Raw genomic sequence first — 19,644 nt, 5'->3', positions numbered from 1 at the left:
TCTTCCTAGAATTGAGTTGAAGCTGGTTCCTGCCCTCCCCCCCCCCATCGGTCTTCCCTAGAAGAGGAAGGCTGGAGAACGGATAGAGTTATTCAGTCCCGACGGTCTCTTGAGAAAGCGATGCACCGTTGCCTCCTTCGAGGCAAATGCCACCATCCCCTCCCATCCAGAGGCATTGGCCAATGCTTGTCCCAGCCCTGGGCCACTTTTCTCAGGCGGAGCGGGGCGGGGAGCTTGATGGAGCAGCAGGAGGAGCCTGGACCCAGAGGCTCAGCTCACAGCACGCCCCTTCCTCAGCCTCCCCCCCCCCCCCCCGGAGAAGCAAGTGGCTCCAGGGTAACAGAAGATATTTCTTCAAAAAGCATCTCTTTCAAAGCCTTCGGAGGCTACTGTGACACTGATTGTCAAGGCATCCACTGGGCAACAAGCTCTGCCAGGTGGACTTCCAGGAAACCTCTGGGCTGCCCTCCCGACCACCTTATATCAGTCGCTCTCTGATAGCAAAGCCATCGGATCTGTGAGGAAGGCGGGGTTTCAGCTGAGGCTCACGGGAAACCCCAAACAGCCAGCAGGGCACGTCCGCAGTGGAGCCCTCGGCCCAGGCGGGGGTCTCTCAGCAGCATTTGGACGGTGCAGGTGGCAGGAGATTGGACTCGATGGACCCCTTCCAGCGCTTCCGTTCCCCCCTCTTGGGCAGAGAAGGGCCTCTGGTGATTTTGATTTGATTTGATTTTATTGAAAATTTATATGCCGCCCTTTTCCCTGAGGGGACTCAGGGCGGCTTACAACAATAAAGGGAAGGGAGTGCAAGACAAGACTTGAAAAAGAATCGTGGTTAAAGAAAATTGGTGGGGACAGGGAGCCTCGTTACGGGAGTTCCCTGCCCAAGCGGGACACCTGTGGCCATGTGAACAGCTGGGGCGTTCTCTCTCTCTGGATCGTGGTGGGCAGCACTCTCGGGGATGTTCTCTGGGGCTGGGAACCCCTCATTGTCAGTGGGGCCTCAGAGACCGACGCCCCCCTCCGTGCTGTGGCCCTTCTGTCGGGGGGACTCGCCCCGAGGGGATATAGGCAAGCTTCAATCCAGGGATTAATACACAGCTGCTTGGCGTCCAGGTTGATTGTTGGCTCTGCCATTTCAGACAGGAAAGAGGCTCGGAGAGGCAGCCCTGGATCCCCCTGGACAGTCAGTGACCCGTGATTGTGACTTTGCTCTCTTCCCCATCCAGCCGTCTGCACTGCCTGCGTGTGATCTCCTAGGGAGCCTGTGATGTCGCTGGCCTTTAACAGTGGCCCAAATGCCGCTCGGCTCCCAGCACTCAGCAGCGTTCTGGAAAGCCCCATGGAGGAGCCCCAGGGGGAAGACCGGGGACAGATAGCCGGCCCTGGACGGCAGCAGCAGAGCCAGCAGCAGCCATGCTCCAAGGCCATCCCTGAAGGAGAAGCCCTGGGCTCCCCTGCTGCCCCTCTGCTGCTGCCAAAAAGAAGCCGCCTGAAGGAGACGAGAGCTCTGGGAGGGAGGTGGCCCCAGCCTGATCCGCTGCAACCTGGAATGCTAGGAAATCTTGCAGCTCGATGGGATGGAGGGCAGCCAGCTTCTCACTGCTTCCGGAGAAGGGAGTCTACCTGTCTCCCAGCACAGAACGCCCAAGGTGTGCTGGCAAAGAGCTTCCCTGGAGCGGAAGGCAGGGACTCCCCACCAGAGCCTCCCCCCCCCAGCCCCCCTTCCTTGCTGAATCCGAGGCACACACTCCCCGCCTGTCCGGGGGGGGGGGGGGGAGACAAAGTGCAGGTGCTCCTGAGCCTTCAAGTGCCCAGGAAGGCCTGTCCGTGTGCAATGCGCATGTTGTGTACGTACCCACAGTAAGTGCACCTCCCATCAGGGTATTATATTTATTCAGCATATGGCAGGAAAAACATGGATAAGAGCAGTGAAGAGATAGAGGAAAAACGCAGAGTGATAGGATACACAGACGATGGAGATCTGTGGTCAGTTTTGTCGGGATAAGATATTCAAGGGGTTCTATGTTAAATAGGTTACATTTAGAATAGGTTGGTTCATGAAAATAAAATAAGCTACGTTAATATCTAGAGCACTTATCCAACCAAGCGGTGCATTTGTTACCTGGGAAGCGTCTGCTTTTCCTCCTGCAAAAACTCTCAGGGAGCAGCCAGCCACTTCGTAATCCGGTGTCTGCTGGGGGGTGGGGGGTGGGACAGTCTCCTTGCGGGGGGGGATCCTCTCCCCTCTATTCAGAGAGCCCTGAAAGGTGTGAATCCTATTCAAAGTTTTCAGCACTGCTGGGTGGTATCAAAACCCACTAATTTTTGTTTCGAGCCGGTCATATTTTCCCCAGAGTTTGTTTGCTTGGTGATCCAGTTTTCTTTCACTGGAATTTTACATCAAATTCATCTTATGAAACGGCTGTGCAGATACCCGGGGGGTTGGGGGGGTGTTTTCCTGGATTTAAACCTTCCAATTGACATCTAAGGAGATTCTCCGCCATTCAGGTCATGGCTGCCTCAAAGGTGCTTTTCCAAGAGGCAACGGGACTCCCTTGGTTATCTCTGAAGACGTTTCACTTCTCATCCAGGAAGCTTCTTCGGCTCTGACTGAATCCTTCCCTTCCTCTCCACCCACCCAGAGCTGAGGAAGCTTCTAGAGTGAGAAGCGAAATGTCTTCAAAGGGAAACCAAGGGAGTCCCGCTGCCTCTTGAGAAAGCACTTTTCCAGTTGACAAATGGGGCACGTAAGAGAGGGCGCCCGCAGTTGTAGGCTACTGGCATTTCTTCTGTACGCCCTGAGAAAGGCACTTTGTTGTGTGAGCTTGGTGGGACAATCGGATTCAGCCAGGTGGTTCACTGATCCACCCTGCATTTTTCAGCCGGGCATCCCGTTGACCTGGATGGCAGCTGCTCACATGGGCAGGGCTCAAGCTTCAGCTGCGGAGCACAGCGGCCCCAACGGATGCGGAGGACCTGAGGGGAGAGGCAGAGGCTCCTCGTTTAGCTCCCATTGTCAGCGTTCCAAATAGCATCCAAAATTAAATCAAAATCCAAGGCAAAGCATTGCTCAAAGTTCCAATTTATGTAGAGACCATGTTGTCACATCTGGGAAAACCTGAATCTGAAAGCTTCCTGGTTTTCCCCACCCAGGTGAAAGTTCAAGAACCTGCCCCCACACCCACAGGTCCATCCCATGGTCCAATCTCCCACTGCCATGCTAGCAGTTCCACCCATCCAGTTCCATTCAGGTGCAGAGACAAAGGGTGACCTTGGCATTCTAGAAAATAATTTTATTTTGGCTACACAGCATTTAACTCCATTCTACCTCCCAATTCCCCACCATAGACACAGCATAGTATAATAACAGAAAGTGTGGCAGGTCAAAGGTCGAAAAGGAATATGGCTGCAGGCCTGACATCCGTCATTTGATGGAGTCTGTCATTTCCAACATTAATTTCTGCTGGTGGTTTTTACAGCAGAGTTTGGTTTGACCTTTTGAAAAGGGCCGTAAGGCAGCGGGACCGATACAGTGCATAGCTTCTCTTCTGCTCTTGCTTGGGATGAGCCTCCAGTCACCGGGGACCTTCCCAGAGCTTCTGGGAGGGAGGGAGGGAGGGAGGGAGGGAGCGCTCGGCATCCTCCCCATGTCCCTCTGGGGCCGCCAGGCCAGGTCGTCCTAAGCCTGGGCAAACATCCACCTTTTGGCATGTCAGGTATTGACCCCGTGGGAGGGAGCCAGCCCAGAGCCCTGGCCAGGCCGTTACTTGATCTCCTCACCTTGCTCCTTCCGCTCCCGTGATTATTTGGCCGGTCCTGCCATTTGGCATATGATTAATAAGATGGATCATGGCCTCTTGGCCAGGGGAAACCGCCTGCCCTTTGCAGAATAAATCTCCCTCCCAGGCTGTGTCCACACAAAAACTACGGTGGGCGCCTGGGCCAGTCCCTGCCGCTCCCTTGGCCAGGGTTCCTGGAGGCCTCCTCCTTCTCCCTGGGGCTGGGAGAGAGCGGCTGCCCCAAGGTCACCCAGCTGGCTTTCATGCCCAGGGCAGAACTTGAACTCACCGTCTCCCGGCTCCTAGCCTGTTGCCAACACCACTACACAGAACTGGCTCTCCAACCAGGATGAGAGCCCCTGGAAATCCCCAGGCAAGGCAGGAATGGGAGCATCCCTCCCTTCCCAGTCACTCACACTCACACACACTCACGCACACACACCCTCCCCTGCAGGGCTGCTGCCTGCTGAGATGCCTTTGCTGTGTCCGTCTTTTAGGGCCACGTCCCCCAGAGACATGGGGGGGGAGGCTTCTTTGGAAACCTAGGAAGGTGCCTGGTGGGCCAGCCCTGGGGGGGACTCGCCCTGGGGGGGGCTGTATTTTAGCCAGGCACGGGGCTCCGTCCGCTGTTTTGCAACTGAAACTCTCTTGTGGTTGGAGATTGCATCAAAGCGGTGGTTAAGGCAGAGGCTCCTAAATCACTGGGGGGGGGGGCAATCCCTGGGCCAAGGAGGCTCTCCTGTGGGGCGTGTGTGCGTGTGTGGCTGGCAGGCTGAGCCAGGAACCGGCAGGTTGGCAAATACCCCGCGTTGCCCCAGCCCTTCCTGCCTGGCTCTTGCTCACTCTGTGGCCCGGATTGCTCCAGCGCTTCCCCGGCTTTCCCAATTCTTTTGTCACGGTCACAAGGCGCCCAAAGGGCAGTGAGACTGGGGCCCTTCGTCCCCACCGCCAGACCCCCAAGCTGCTCTTCCGTGGCTGGGGGGGAGCAGTGTGGGCGCATACGGAAGGGGACCTAGCATGGAAAGCAATGGCTAAGAGGCCGTACGTCTATCGCTCCCCCCCCCTCCGGTTCCTCTTTTGCGTCCAGGCGGAGGAGGAGGAGGCTCAGGCCAGCCACTCTGCTGGCAGGCGGGAGGGGGGGGCTCTCTGCAAGGTGGGGAGCAAAGGCCGAATGTGGGGCCCAGAAAGGCAGCTCCCTCTGAGGCTGGCAAAGGCTTGGCGTGCGAGGCTGGCAGCCCGAGGAGAGCCCTTGCTCTCCCCTCCCCTCCGCCACACGACAGGGGGAGGGCGTGATCCCCTCTCCCAGGCGGCAGCTGCTGCTGGACACACAGGGCCTGGTGGGGGTTTCCTCCGGGGCGAGAGAGCCACCAAGCCAAAGTGGGACCTTCTGCTGAGCCCCCACATTCCGTGGCTGTGCAAGCTGGGGACGGGAGAGATGCCAGAAAGACACCCCCCCTCCCAGTAGCCAGTGGCCCCTGGTGTAGGCTCTGTGTGTGTGAGAGAGAGAGAGAGGGAGGGAGGGAGGGAGGGAGGGAGGGAGAGAGAGAGAGTCAGAGAAACATATAGAAAAAGAGAGAGAGATGGAATTAAGGATGACTTGCAGGCTGTGGGGTGGGGAGCACCCCCAAATTGGGGGAGATGCCACTTGGGTAGCTTTCCAGAGAAGCCACCCTCCGAGCGCTACCAGCCCAACAAGCTATGCCGCTGGCAAGAGCTTGTGGAAATTCTGATCCAAACGATCTCACCGCCTAACTCTGCCCCATGGGCCCCCGATTCCGACTTCTTTCTCTGGGAGGTCTTGTAATTGCCTGTGTGAATTCCTCACGTATTAGGCTACCTAAAAGCCATCAAGAGCTCCGGGCTCTTTCCAGCGCCTAGGTTGGCCGCCCACTGAGTGGCAAGGAAGCCACAGACACGTCCCGGGAGACGCAGGGAAGGGGCTCAGGAGGCATTACAGGGCAGGATAGCCAGAGGGAGGGGCAGGAAAAGAAGCCCCCTCCCCAGCACCCACTCTGCCGGGAGGGTGGGAGGGGCTCCCTGATGCGGTGGCTAAAGGCTGCCTTGGTTCCCCTTGACGCCAATAGCACGCCGGACTGAAGATGTTTCTAGGAGATTTTAGAACAGCAGAGGGGGCTGGGCAGATCAGGCAATATGTGTATGTGGGGAGGGGGGGTGACAGCTCCCTCTCTGGGAAATATGGCTCATTCAGCTATTTGCAAGCAGCGGCCCTTTCCCCATGCCTGCGCAGAGGCCTCTGGGGCTGGAAAGAGGGAGGGCAACCTGAGTGGGTGATGGTGGGAAACGGCACCTGAGCAAGGTTTTGGGCCACCTCAGGGCCCCTCTTAGAAAAGACTTCTTGACTTCTGGTGGAGGGAAATGGGGAGCCACAAGTGAAGCCGAAAGTCCCTCTTAGAGGATTTCCCTCCCTTAATTCCACTGTCTGGGATTCCCTCTGTCTGTCTGACCATAGAAAAGCCACATCGGAGCGCATGGAATCGTCCCTGGCAGGAGGAGAGCTGCGCTGAATCTCTCTCACTTATGCCCAGCTCCGCTTCTGCTCTGCCAAAAGACTCTTCGGAGGGTTTGGGCCAGGAGGGGGAATCCGTGTGGTGTTGCGGGTCAAGGCACCGGCTGGAAAACCGGCAGGCCGTCCATTCTAGCCCCGCTTAGGTACTAAGCCAGCTAGGCGACCGTGGGCCAGCCACCTCTCTCAGCCTGTGCAGGAGGCAATGGCCAACCACTTTGGAGAAACCTTGCCAAGGAGACTGCAGTCACAAGGACACTCACAGGCAGACAGACAGACCGCTAACAGAGGAGTCCATAAGCGGCTAAAATGTTAAATGGATTTTCTTCACCCCTCAGAGAAAGCCAAGAGATGAACTGACGTTATAACGGGGGGGGGGGGATTTTGAGAGAGAGCCAAATCCGAGGATGGGCTCCTCTCCCAGCTTGGCCTGGCTGGTCCACACCAAGAGGCCGTTGGGTGGCTCTGCCACTTGGCCTGCAAACAGCTGCTCCTCCCCCCATCTGGCTTGTGATCCGGGGTGGAGGGTGGGGGGTGTTGCAGAGGGTCCGCTTCAGAAGATCAGCTGCCACAGCCCTGGGGCCGGAAGGATCATGGTGCCAGGAACGGGGAGGGGGCTTCATTGGCCCCAGACTCAGAAGGGAACCCTTGTGCACCACCTCGTCTGCCCCACACAGCGGCGGCGGCAGCTGCCAGGGGCAGACCAGGATGCCCCTGGATCAGGCTGGCCAAGCGCTCTCTGGGAGCCCGCGTGGCCCCTTTCTGCCTGGAAGGCCAGTGAGGCTGCCCGGAGCCTCCTCTGCCAAGGCGATCGGTGCAGCTGGCTGACTCACCCTCCCCGTTCCTCCTTGGCAAGTGACTCCCTACTTGCACCCTTTCTCAGCCTCTCACTCATCGGTGAGAAGGAAGAGCCGCCCGTGTCTCCCCTGCCCTCCTCTTGCATCAGGGCAAGACAGACGTTGCAGCACCACGGAGGTGACCCAGCAGCCTCACCCCCTGGGCAGGAGGAGAGGGAGGAGGGGGAGGAGGAGCTGCCAGTCGCCCTATATAAGGTGGTTCCCAAATCCCTGGAGCTTCATCTGATCCCAGAACGTTGTCCAGAGGCGTCCGGAGAGCAGCTGGGAGAGCACCAGAGACCATGGCTGGTGAGTAGCAGGCAGGCTGAGCCCGGGGACCCCCAAAAGGGCTCTTAGGACGCAAGGCCTCTTTCCAAGGACTGGAGAGCCCCTCACCCAGCAGACCCGATGCTAGGCTTGTCCGGCGCACCCCCGGCCCCCTGCCCTTCCCCACCTGGGGGGGCCTGGGGGGGCCTGGGGGGCCTTTTCTATTGCCCCTGCACTGCTGGCACAGAAGGGAGGGGAGCAGGCGGGGGGGGGACCCTTTGGGCAGCACAGCCCACCCTGGAAGGAAAGGGGCTCGGGCAGAGCGGTTTCAGCACCCACCTGTCTTCCCTGAGCTCCGTTCCGCAAGGGCTGCCAGCCCAGCCTGAGCACTCGAAGGAGCTCCAGGAGCTGAGGGAAGGAGCCCCACTTCCTGCGGGGCTTTGACCCGGGCTGGCTCTTTATGCAGGACATTTTGCCCCCGGGGGGGGGGGGTCCATGCTCACCAGTCCAGAGCGAAGGGGACACCTGCAAAAGGCCCGCAGTAGCTGGGAGGAAAGCAGTGGCAGCCGGGCACAGCACCCTCCAGCATGCCAGCGCTTGCAGGATGGGTTGGGCTCGGCTCTCAAGACTGAGTCTCCTTCCTTTGGGGCGCCTTCCTGGCCCGGTCTAAGTCGAGAGGAGTCTGGAGAAGAGTCTGTGGGGAAAAGGCTCCTGCCTCAGCAGGGCTTGGGGGGGGGTCCTTGGGGGCCTGCCGTCCCACCCCCCCTCGGATTTATCTCCAGCTTTTAGTGGGCAGGTCCAGAGGGCTCTTACGGGGCCGGGAGGATTCTCCGGACCGATTCACCAGGGCTGGGGAGTTGTGACTGATGGTGCCGGAGACTGCGGGGACTCCGTGGCCCCCAGCGTCACGAGCAGCCAGTGCCAAGGGAACCGGCAGACGAGCCCCGTCCCGGGTCCAGAGGCTGCTGGCGTTTGTCTGTGGGTCTCCTCCTCCTCCCCCCCCTCCCCCCCTCCTGCCTGGGAAGGTGTTCCTCTTCCCAGAAAGCCCTGGGCTCTTCCTGCGTGGCCCTTCCGGGACCCTTCAATGCTGCTTCTCCGGGTTTGCTTTTGGGCCTCCACTGCCTGCCTCTCTTCCGCCCGGATTTCTCCCCAACCATCCTGAGCATCAGCAAAGGCAAAGACTCGGACCAGATAGCCAGTGGTGCCCAGAGCAAAGGTCCAGGGGGCTCCTGCCGCCCATGGAGGCCCGGCAGCCAGGCTCCTCGGGTTCAACAAGCCCTGAGGCAAGAGAGGCCCTGATTTCTTTGGGAGGGACGGGGGAGGCGGACCTTAATTCCTCTGGCTGGAGCGCCGCAGGTTCCTGTGGGGACCAAAGCAGTGACTAGCTCCACCCCCAGTTGACACACGCACACACACACACACACACACACACACACACAGACAGCTCCTATCGGTGCCCCCCCCCCGGTGAGGGGGGGGGAGGGGGCAGCAGCAGCCCAGCCGCCTCTCTCTCTCTCTCCTTCTTGACAGCATCCAGCAACATCGACTGGAGGCAGAGCGAGAACGCCCGCGAGCACCGCACCAACTCCTATTCTGGCACCGAGCTGGTGGTGCGGCGGGGCCAGGGGTTCTTGGTGACGCTGAGGTCGCCTCCAGCCACCGCCGGCCTCACCTTCACCGTGGACAGAGGTAGGGAGCTCCTCCTTTAGCCGCCCCGAGTCTCTCGGGAGGAGGGCGGCATACAAATAGAATAAACTACTGAAACGACCACTAACCCATTTCCCGGCTGCTTACCGTTTCGCCCCCGGTGCCCCCGCCCCTCACCAGGCTGACGGGGACTCCCGGAGGTTGCCTGCCCAGCCAGGCGAGTCCCTCTCAGGCTCTGCGGGGCGCCCACCCGCCCGCACCTGGCCCCTCTGTAGCCCCACCACCCCCGCCGCCGCCGCCGCCGCCGCGTTCTGCGGGATCCGCGCTCCCCGGCCGAGTGCCGGCTGCAGCTGCAGCTGCCGCCACAAGGGGCAGCCCCCCCCCCCGCCCCGCTGCCTCCCCTGAGCGGTGGCCGCTTTCCCTTCCAGGCTCGACCGCTGCCCTGCAGGCCAAGACCCGCGTGGACTTTGGGGTCTCCAGTGCCCCCAGCAGAGGCTCCTGGAGCGCGGTGCAGGTCTCCGGATCGTCGGTCTTCGCCATCACCAGCCCAGCGAACACTGCCATCGGGCGCTACCGGCTGGGCATCAAGAGCAATTCCGGCGTCTCCGTCCTGGGCACTTTCGTGCTACTGTTCAACCCTTGGCTGCCAGGTACCGAAGCAGCCTGGCAAGGGGCAGAAAGGGCAAAGCTCAAAGCCCTGCCAGCCTGGGCAAGGGGCAGCCTCTATTCTAATGGGCATAGCAAAAATGGAACCTTCTCCTGCACCCTTTTGCCCCTCCTCACTTTAAAAGAGAAGGGGGGCTGCCCCCTCGGTCTCTCCCGGTGGCCTCTGGCACCCCCTGAATGCCCAGGTCTTGCCTCTCAGTCAAGGAGGCGCTTCTCAATCCTGCTTTGGGGCAGGATTTGACCAGGGGTGTGTGGGTGCTGTCCAAAGAGCCCACAGCACCCACCTGCCCCCTGGGGGAGAAACCTCCCACCCCCAGTCACTGTGTCTGCCTTGGTTTTCAGAGGATGAAGTGTTCATGTCAGACAATGCGCAGCGTCAGGAATACGTCCTCTCGGAGTTTGGGGTCCTCTTTGCAGGGAGTGCGAACCGCATCTCTCAGTTCGGATGGAACTATGGCCAGGTAAGGAGAAAGGAGGCCTCACTGGGCTGTAATTTCACATGGGATCCTGGAATCCTTTCCTGAATGGAGCCACTCAATTATTTCCCCTGTCTTGGTTGGTCAGCCCTTCTGCACTGGCTGCCCTTCCCACAGCCTCTCCTGGTGCCCCCCCCCAGTCTTGGGCTGGAGGGAATCTTACAACAGCTGGGAAGCACTGTGGGAAAACAGTGAATCCACCTCCCCCCCCCCCCTGCCGACTAGGAAGAAAGGACATCCCCCCCCAGCACCTAAAAGGGCCCTCCCCACGCCACCCCAAAATCTCCATTCAGGGAGCTGGCAGGGGGAAGAGATGCAGGCTTGGGTGGCGGAGGAATTTCTGAGAAGATCCCCCCCCCCCAAAGGAAGGCCGAGCTGAAATGAGAATCCTGCCCATCAAAGCTGGAAGACTGGAACTCCTTCCTGGTGGCACCTGAAGGTGGTTCCAGATGACCTTCCACACCTCAGGAATCGGCCAGTGGCATCCAAGCTGCCACAGCCCCTGTGGCCACTAATTGTGTGTGTGTGTGTGTGTGTGTGTGTAGGGGAGGGGAATTGCCCGCCTGATAGCCTCCTCTGCCAACAGTTCCAAGCGGAGATCCTGGACATTTGCCTCTTCGCTCTGGACCGCAGCTTGAGCCACCGCAAGGATCCCACGGCTGATCTGCGTCGCCGGAATGACCCCAAATACGTTGGACGGGTGCTCAGCGCCATGGTAGGAACGTGCTTGCATCCAGCCGAGATCATAAGAAAGCCCCTTCAGCTGCCCCCCTCCCCTGTAGCCCAAGGGACGGGGCAGAAACGATGCCTCCTTTTGGAGGTGAAGGGCAAACTGAATGCTTTGCAAAGCCCCCCCCTCCTCTTTCCCCCACATCCCCCAATTTCTCCAGCTGGGATTTTAGCAGAATACCATGGGTGTGTTGTGCCAACTTAAGATATCCTTTCCCCCCCAAAGCGAAGGGAACTTTTGACCCACAGAGCCTCTGGCAGTACCATTCAAAGCCATCGGCTGGCATCTTCACATGCTGAATCGGGGATGACCCAGCTGGATGCCAAGATCCCTTTCAGCTCAGATCCCATTTTCAGATCCAGGGGACCTTGCTTGGCATTGAACTGCAGCTCCCCCCCCCCTCTCTATTTACCACCCTGAAAGCAGGCTCTGCAAACCCAGCCACACCAGAGGTGGGTTGCTCCTGGTTCGGCCCAGTTTGGATGAACCAGTAGTGGCAGCTGGACGCTTCTGCGCGTGTTCAGAAGCGTCGCTCGCGTGCACGAGAGAACCAATGGTTGAACTGGTACAAACCCGCCACTGAGCCACCCCACTGCTTAGACAGCGCCTCAGAGTCACGTGTTGAGGCCCTGCTTGCTGTGGGCTTCCTTGGGGGGTGTTCGGATGGCCACATCGAATTCTGAATCTGCCCCCGGGGGCATCCCCCAAGGGGAATCCAGAGAGGAGGAAACCAGCCTTCCGGTGTGTCTCACACTCCCTCGGGGGGGGGGGGAGAGGCTCCTTTGAGCACTCCCCCCTCCATCTCCAGCCCCCAATGTCGGCCGAGGGAGGCTGAAAAGTCCAGGTGGCCCTTTGAGTTTCAGGGCATCCTGGTGGCTCACCTGTCAGGCTTCCACTGCAGGAGCCCCGCCCGGGTGGTAGAAACCAGAAGAGAGCTTGTTCCCCTGTTCATTCAGCTGGAGCCCCTCAGGAGTGAATGTGGCTTTGGGTGGCAATGAAGGTTGGAGAAATATAGGAAAAGCAGAAAGACCCCCTCCCCCCCCACAAAAATGGCCTTGCACATAAAATAGCAGCTGGGTAAAAACAGATCCCTCCCCAGCCTTCAAACTGGCCAACAGAAAGGGTCGACCCCCCCCCCTGAAGGACCAGGCCTTGGACACCTGACAGAAGACCAGCAAGATTAGGGCAAATCTCATCTCGGGGAGGATGACACCCCCCTTTGGATAGCAAGATGGCAGCGTGTAAATGTAATTATGAAATGAAAGAAATATCCGGAGCCCTGCCAGAGGACGCCCCTGGGCAGACAGAACCCGGGGCGTCCCTCCTCTGCTGGACCTCGCGGGCGATCGGACGTGGCTGGGCAGAAGCAGTCCCCCCAGAAACCTGGCCCGGGGCCACGAAGGGCAGCCCGGAGCTGTGCCAGGAGACAGACGGGGCCCCCGTGCAGCTGGTGGGGCGGAGCGGCTTCCCCACAGCGGCTTCTCTTGGTGTCCCCTCCCCCAGGTGAACAGCAACGATGACAGCGGCATCCTGCAAGGAAACTGGAGTGGGAAATACGAAGGGGGGGAGAGCCCCAGCAGCTGGACGGGCAGCGTGGACATCTTGCGCAAGTGGAAGAGCTCTGGCTTCAGGCCCGTCCGCTACGGGCAGTGCTGGGTCTTTGCGGGGGTGCTGAACACAGGTGGGCCTCCTGAGAAGCGGGGAGACTCGGGGAGTCTCTCCCGGCAGACGCTGGGTCTGAGGCGGAGGAAAGGCCACGTGGTCTCAGACCCAGGGTGGTCTGGAAGGGCTGAATCAACCCCACGGTCCTGCGGACCCCTTTGGCTGCCCCAGGGTGGGGTGGGGGGCAATGGAGCCTTTCCCCACTAGATGTCCAAGGGGGGGGGAGCTCGGATGGGGGAAGAAAGAGCCGCTGCTTCCACCTCTCTGGTTGCCCCCCCCCTCGGGATGTGCGGCTGGTGGGCCTGGCTGCGGAAAACCTTTAACTCCCATCCTGGCCCACCCCGTGGAGAGAAGGTGGGCAGGGCCTCCCCTGGCCTGGCCTGGCGGAAGAAGGGCAGAGGAGATGGGCAGGAAGCCACGTCCAGAGGGGGCATGGAGAGGAGCTGTGGAGGGACGGGGGGGGAGGCTGCCCTCTTCACTTCTTCTGATGCCCAGGTGGGGTGGGGAGCGATGAGCAGTGGGAATAGTGGACCGTCGTTCCTCTCCTGCCCCACCCCCCGCCCCCCAGGAGCCAAACCCTTTAACTCTGGCCAGGCCATCCTCAGGCACCTCCAGAGCCCTGACCGGTGGAAGCTGAGAGGCCGTAGCAAGGAGTCCATCCTATGCCCGGCCTCTGCCTCATGGCACCCAGCTCGGCCTCTGCGGAGGCTGTCCGAGAAGGTGCGCCTGCCGTGGAGACAGTCTCCGTCTTGTCTCCCTCTGCCCGCAGTCCTCCGATGCCTGGGAATCCCCAGCCGAGCCATCTCCAACTTCAACTCTGCCCACGACACCGACATGAGCCTCACGGTGGACGTTTACTACGATCCTGAGGGGAACCCTCTGAACATCGCCACCGACAGCGTCTGGTAAACTTCCCCCCCTCTGGGCTCCCCCCTCTCGTTCCCTAGGCCCCAGGTGGCCACAGCTGGCAGGGGGGACGGCCAGCCACCCAACCCCCTCCTCCCATGGCTTCGTTCCTACCTGGGGGGCAGCTCTGGAAGAGCAGCGCCTGATTCTCTCTGCCACGGTTGGCAACCGGCTTTCCAGGAGTGGGGCGGGCACAGGGAGGAAAGCCCTTTGCCAGAACAAAGCAGGGGAGCTGCCTCGGCTGGCAGTGAGCCCAGGTAATGTGGCATGGCAGGGCTCTGTGTGGTATGAAGGCCCCGCTTACTGCAGCCGCCATCGGGGACAAACACTGCAGAGGGACCCAGGGCCATACGGTCTTTCAAGAGCCTCCCCCCCCCCCAGCCTCCTCCCCCCCCCCCTGTAAGCCTCATCCGATCCTCCTAAGATTTCCTCCCTGATCAAAGGCAGGCTGAGGCCCCCTCCCACCCCCATGCCAGCACAGGTATCCCCAGAGGACACCTGCCCTCCCCCTCCCCCTCCCCTCAATGGTGGGAAAGAGGCACCCACTTCAGAAAGAATAATGGCCACTAGGGGGCAGTAAAAGGAGATGAGAGGGAGGGAGGGAGGGAGGGAGGGAGGGAGCGCTCCCCCTCCCCTCCTCTCTGGTCATCCTTTGCCCAGGGGTCTTGACTCTGTGTGGAAGCAACCTGGACATGCCACCACCACCCCCTTTTCCTCACTTCTCCCCCCCCGCCCCCGCCCCCTACAGACTTCCTTCTGCCCTGTTTTCTGCACCCGGTGGCGCCTGGGCAAGAAAGCTCCAGTTAGAGGCTGGCGGCCTCTGTGGGGAGGCAGCCCCGAGCGACCCTCCCAGGGAGCCCATCCTGCCTCTCTGGGGAAATGGGGGGAGGGACCGCTGCGCTCATCCCTCTCCTCTCTCCCTCCCGCTGGCTGGCAGGAACTTCCACGTGTGGAACGAGGGATGGTTTGCCCGCTCTGACCTTGGGCCCACCTACAACGGCTGGCAAATCCTGGATGCCACCCCCCAGGAGAGGAGCTCAGGTACGAGGGGGGAGGATGGCCCCGCCGGGCTCTCCCTGGCAGGGCGGGGTCAGCAGCAACAAGGAACCCGGGAAGGAAGGGGCCTGGGAGGTCTTCTAGTCCAACCCCTCCTCGCTCATGGTAGCAGCCAGGGGTTAACAGAGGGGAGGCCTAGGTGGGAGCCGCACCCACTCCCCCCCCCCTAGATTTTGAAATGTCCTAGAAAGAGGGCTTGGGGCAGGAGGTCCGGCCCAGGGGGAATGCGCAACGGGTCAGTCTGTGGGACTCCCCCCCCCTGGTTCCCCCCAAATAACCAGCCATCATGCCACGGCACTAGGTTCTCCTTAGTTGTTTTGAGGGGGGTCCCCTAAGCCCCCTTTTCTGTCATCCTTTTGTACTCCCTGGCTCTGTAAACCATCCTTGGCGATCCTGCCCCCTGGTGGGCAGAAGGCAGCATCCCGCGTCTACGCGCAGGACAGCCCTGTATGCTATTATTCATCAGTTCTGTTTGGATGGCTGCTTATGGCTCCCCCTGGCGACGCTGCACAGCTAACCACTTTTAGAGCCCTCAGTTCAAAGCACCTGGGTGGATATCCTGGCAGCTGAACCAAAGCCAACCTCGGCTAATGAACCCCGGAGGCTTCCTGCAGAGCCAGAGCCGAGCAGGATGCGGCCGCAGGGAATCCTTCATTCCCAGATGCCGTATTTGCATTCCTGTAAGGAGAGGCTATTCCCTGACGGAGCCACCTAAGCGAGTAGCTGGCAGCTCCACCGCCTGGAGTTGCCGAGGGGTTTTCTGCTGCCCGGCTCCTGAGGACGCCAGCGCTCACCAGGCGCTCTGCACCCAGCTCCACCATGGGCATCCCTCCCTCCTCTTAACCCTAATCGTCTCCTTCCCCAGGCATCTTCCAGTGCGGCCCAGCTTCCCTGACGGCCATCAAGGAGGGAGACGTGGACCTGGTATACGACACCCCGTTTGTCTTTGGAGAGGTCAATGCTGACCGTGTCACCTGGCTCTACAATCCCAGGACCGGAGAAAAAAAATTGATTTACTCAGAGACCAAATCCATCGGCCAGAACACCAGCACAAAAGCCGTGGGCAGCTACTCCCGCCGGGACGTCACCGGCGAATATAAATACGCAGAAGGTAAGGCCGATGAAGGGGGCGCCTTCCTTCCAGCTCCGCATAAATTGGGTGCTGAATCTGGGGGCCTGAAGGCTGCAGGGTTAATGCCGGGCATAGAGGTCACACCTGCTGCAATCTATTCGTGCATTTATTACATTTGCACGCTGTAGCCCTCATTGACGAGGCAACTCCGGGTGCCTTGCACGGAATAATTAATAAAGATTGAGTAATTAAAGGGGTGATTAATGTTCTTGGTGAGTCACCAAATCTTTGCATGGTGGATTTTGCCACTGAAGCTGACAGAGGGCCGGAGGGCAAGCCGAAACCCAGCCAGTGGCGGCAGAAGCAGCCGCAGAGCGGAAGCCTCCCACTCACGCTGCCTTCTGCTCCCGAGAAGCTGGCGGAGCTGCCAGGGCCGGAGGGCCTCTTTAGGCAGCGGTGGAAGCCGCCAGGGCCGGCTTGTCCCACCCGGGAACAAGTGATCCTCAGCCCCCTTTCCTCCCCTGGCCCAGACGGGCAGCTGGGTGGTTCAGACCCCCGGAAATCGAGAGGCCTCTTGGCACAACGCAGCCTCTCCTGGCACACCCAGACACCGCTGTGGTTCCCTCTCAGGCTCGGACAAGGAGAGGGAAGTCTTCAGGAAGGCCCGTAGCAAGCTGAACCTGGACACCCTCTCGGCCACGTCTATCAAGCTGCCCGAAGCAGAGAAGCCCATCTCGGGGAAGTTCAAGCTGGAGAGCCCCCCAGAGGTCGGCAAGGACGTCAGCTTGGTCTTCCAGGTGACCAACTTGGCTTCGGAGCAGAGGAAGCTGACGGCCAACATGACCGCCTGGTCCATCATCTACACCGGGAAGCCCATCGGCGAGGTCTGGAAGGACACCCTCAAGATGGACCTGGGCCCCCAAGAAGGTAAGTCCCAGGGAGAGCAGCAGGCTTGACCCCCAGCTGCAGGAGGGCTGACCCCACGCCTGGCCCCCTTCCTCCACCCCCCCCCATAGTGGACCGAGAGAAGAGAGGGGTGTGGGCACAAAACCGTGTGGGTGAGTAAGGAGAGGATTGGCCTTCGAGGGCTGGCCCTTGTGCCCGGGTGGCAGCAGGTGGCTTGGTTGGCATCCAGCCCACGACCAGAAGGGAGGCAGCATCCCGGCCGGGACCAGCATGGCGCTCTTCCCCTCTTCCTGTGGGCCTCGGCCTGCCCCACCCACCGATGGCCACAACGAGGTGGACTGCTGAGCGTTTGTCCCCCACCTGCGGTTGTGGGCAGGGGCGCAGTGGCCAGGAAAAAGGGCCCAGAGCTTGAGAGCCGCAGGACCTTCGCGGGGCATCAGGCGCCTTGCTGGGTCAGGCCTTCCTCCTTTCGACAAGGGGCTGCCTCGGCACGCAAAGGCGCAAAGGTCGTCCCGGGGGGGAGGGGCGCAGCAGGGCCGGGCAAGGTCTTAGGGCCGGGAGGTTGGCAGCTGCTGGGCTTGAGATTCAGGGCTGCCCTCGGTGCCCCTTTCCTGTAGGTGGGCATCCTCCCTTCTGCCCTGAAGGAGAAATGCACCTGATCCGGAAGGGAAGATCTTTTGAGCTTTGGGGCTTCAAGAATTGCAGGCAGAGAAAGAAAAGGAGCCCTGAATGACTAAACCCTCCAAGGGGGGCTTCGCGCAGCCTTCACCCTCCCCACCTCAGCAGCCGCCTTGTGGCAGCTTGAATAAGCAGAGGTGGCATGGCACACGCACGCAGCCGGGCAGCTCCTTTCAAAGGCAGCTCTGGGGCACCCCTGTGCGTGGGCTCACTCCCCAGCAGAGGGGCACTGGGGGGGGGGAGAGTGGGGAGGGGCTGCCAGGCGGGTCCAGCTGAGAGACAGACACGGACGGACTTTTCCTTTCAGAGAAAAGCTTTCCTATCAAGATTTCCTACACCGAATACCAGCGGCACCTCACCGCAGACAACATGCTCCGTGCCACTGCCCTGTGCCAGCTGGAAGAGGGGCAGGACACCGTGGTGGAAAGAGATATCACCCTGGACAACCCCTCCATTGCCATAAAGGTGGGCTGGCTCAGTGGGGGAGGGATGGCCTTGGCCAACAGCCCCCTCTGGCTGGGCAACGGCCAAAGCCGGCCACGGCCAGGGGTGGGGGGTGGGCCAGCCACGCCTGTGGCTCCTGGGCTCCCGCCAGGCCTTCAGGGGGGCTGGACTCACCGGGCTCTCTGCTCCGGGGCAGGTGCTGGGCCAGGCCAAGGTGGGGCAGGCGACGAAGGTGGAAGCCAACTTCACCAACCCTCTGGATGAGGAGCTGAAGGAGTGCGTCCTGCAGGTGGAGGGCAGCGACCTGCTGGCAGAGAAGCTCAAGATGGAGTAAGTGCCAGGAGGGTCCGGGGGGGGGGCTGCGGGGGGCAGGGGTGAGGGGGGTCCAGGTGACGGCTCTGCTCTGCCAGAGAGGAGTTTCCAATTAGCCACACCCCGGACCACTGTTGGGGAGCTTTGGGGGCTTTGCTGAGGGGGGGAGACGAGGCCAAACTGAGCGCTCTGCCTTTTCCAACCATGCCACAAAGGTTGTGGAGGGAAGATGCACTGCGGACGGGGAGCCTTCCATCCACTTCTGCCCAGTGAGCCCATAAGCAGGTTGTGCCTGCTGGGGCCTCAGTGGGCAGGAAGCCGGCTTGGGAACAGAACAAAAACGCCTGGAGGATAATGGGCTCCGTCTGAAGAGGCCCAAGTCCTCCTCTCTTTGCCCCTCAGGTCACAGGTTGCTAGGCCAGGTTTGGCTTCAGCCGCCCATTGTCTCCGGTGCTGGTTTCCATGGCGATGGGCAGCTTCCACGTGGCACCCTTTCATCTCCCCCCCCCCCCCACACTTCCAGGTCCCCTTTTCCCAGGCTGAGCCGTCCGCTCCTCCTGTGGAACAGACTTCTTTGCTGGAGGTGCCTTAGCGGAGGCCGGGTGGCCCTCTGTCGGGGATGCTGCCAAGCTGGGCAGGGAGGTGGACTAGTTGGTCTCCAAGGTCCCTCCCTTCTAGGAGGCCGTTGCCCCTGAGGGGGAGCTTCCCAGCTGAGAGTCCATGTGAAGAGCTGGGCCTGGCCATCAGGTGGCTCTCCCTCTCGGGCGGAGAGGCCTTCCCCAGGTCCTCCCTGCGTCTGTGTGGATGAGGGCTCCTTGGCTCTCGGCTGACCCTCGCACACCCTTGCCCACACCCCCTTTGGCTTTGGCCTGCCTCCAGGCCCTTCCTCAAACAGTGGTGCTTGCGATACAGAGAGTAACCAGCTCCTAGGGAAGGAGAGGCATGGGTGGAGGGCCCCTGCCCGGTGCTCCAAGCCCTTGGATGCTCCTCAGGTGCAAAACTGACCAGTTCCCTTGCTGCTTCTTTGCAGGGTGCCCCCCTTAAAGGCCAAGCAGAGCTCACAGATGCACTTTGAGGTCAGTCCCAGCAAGAGCGGGACGAAGCAGCTGCTCGTCAACTTCTCCTGCAACATATTCCAAGACATCAAGGCCTTCGAGACCGTCACGGTGTCCCCCAACTGAGCTGTGAGGGGGAAGAAGGAGGCCGTGATGCCGAGGGAGAGCCTCCCGGTGCAACCAAGTGCCGTTTTGTCTGATTAGCATACCCCAAATAAACGTTTTCTCCCTGTATCTGAAATATCTTGACTCCTCAATGCAGGTAAAACCTCACTGTGGGGGCCTCACAGCCATCCTTCCTTTTCTTGCCAGAAAGTTCCCAGCTTGGCCAGGAGGAGGCCTGGACTCCGTACATGGGTAATCTTAGATGGCAGGTTGATGGCTGCGGCATCCCTGCTCTCTCTTCTAAGAGGCTGTGCAGGACTCCTTCCTAAGTGTGTCTCTTGCTCAGATTTGACATGGAGTTTGGCAGCCTTATAAATCTGACAGAAAAATAATCCTGAAGCAAGCTGTTGTGCTGCTATTATCCTGGTAGCACCAGGAGGAGAAGGCACATTTTCTATTGGACAACTAGCTGAATACCCATGCTCCGCTAAAACAACTATGTGATCGGGGTTGATAAATT

General features: G+C 60.4%; 1 protein-coding gene across 1 annotated transcript; it reads left to right on the top strand.

Moving 5' to 3' along the window:
• The first annotated feature begins 1,918 nt into the window (after positions 1–1,918).
• LOC106555438 (protein-glutamine gamma-glutamyltransferase E) lies at positions 1,919–19,243 on the top strand. The gene is made up of 13 exons (XM_087720884.1): positions 1,919–1,989; positions 8,899–9,098; positions 9,485–9,706; positions 10,065–10,183; positions 10,785–10,913; positions 12,432–12,609; positions 13,360–13,495; positions 14,434–14,537; positions 15,418–15,663; positions 16,255–16,551; positions 17,516–17,673; positions 17,849–17,982; positions 18,995–19,243. The coding sequence occupies exons 1-13, from the start codon at positions 1,919–1,921 to the stop codon at positions 19,143–19,145; spliced, it is 2,145 nt and encodes a 714-aa protein (XP_087577010.1). The 3' UTR covers positions 19,146–19,243.
• The last annotated feature ends 401 nt before the right edge of the window (positions 19,244–19,644 follow it).

This window comes from Thamnophis sirtalis, unplaced genomic scaffold (genome assembly GCF_051295495.1).
Source record: "Thamnophis sirtalis isolate CommonGarterSnake01/CBP01778 unplaced genomic scaffold, rThaSir2_p1.2 scaffold_7, whole genome shotgun sequence".
Lineage (NCBI taxonomy): Eukaryota > Metazoa > Chordata > Lepidosauria > Squamata > Natricidae > Thamnophis > Thamnophis sirtalis.
The sequence above is the reverse complement of the archived record's forward strand: the minus strand, read 5'-3'. Positions and strand labels throughout refer to the sequence as shown.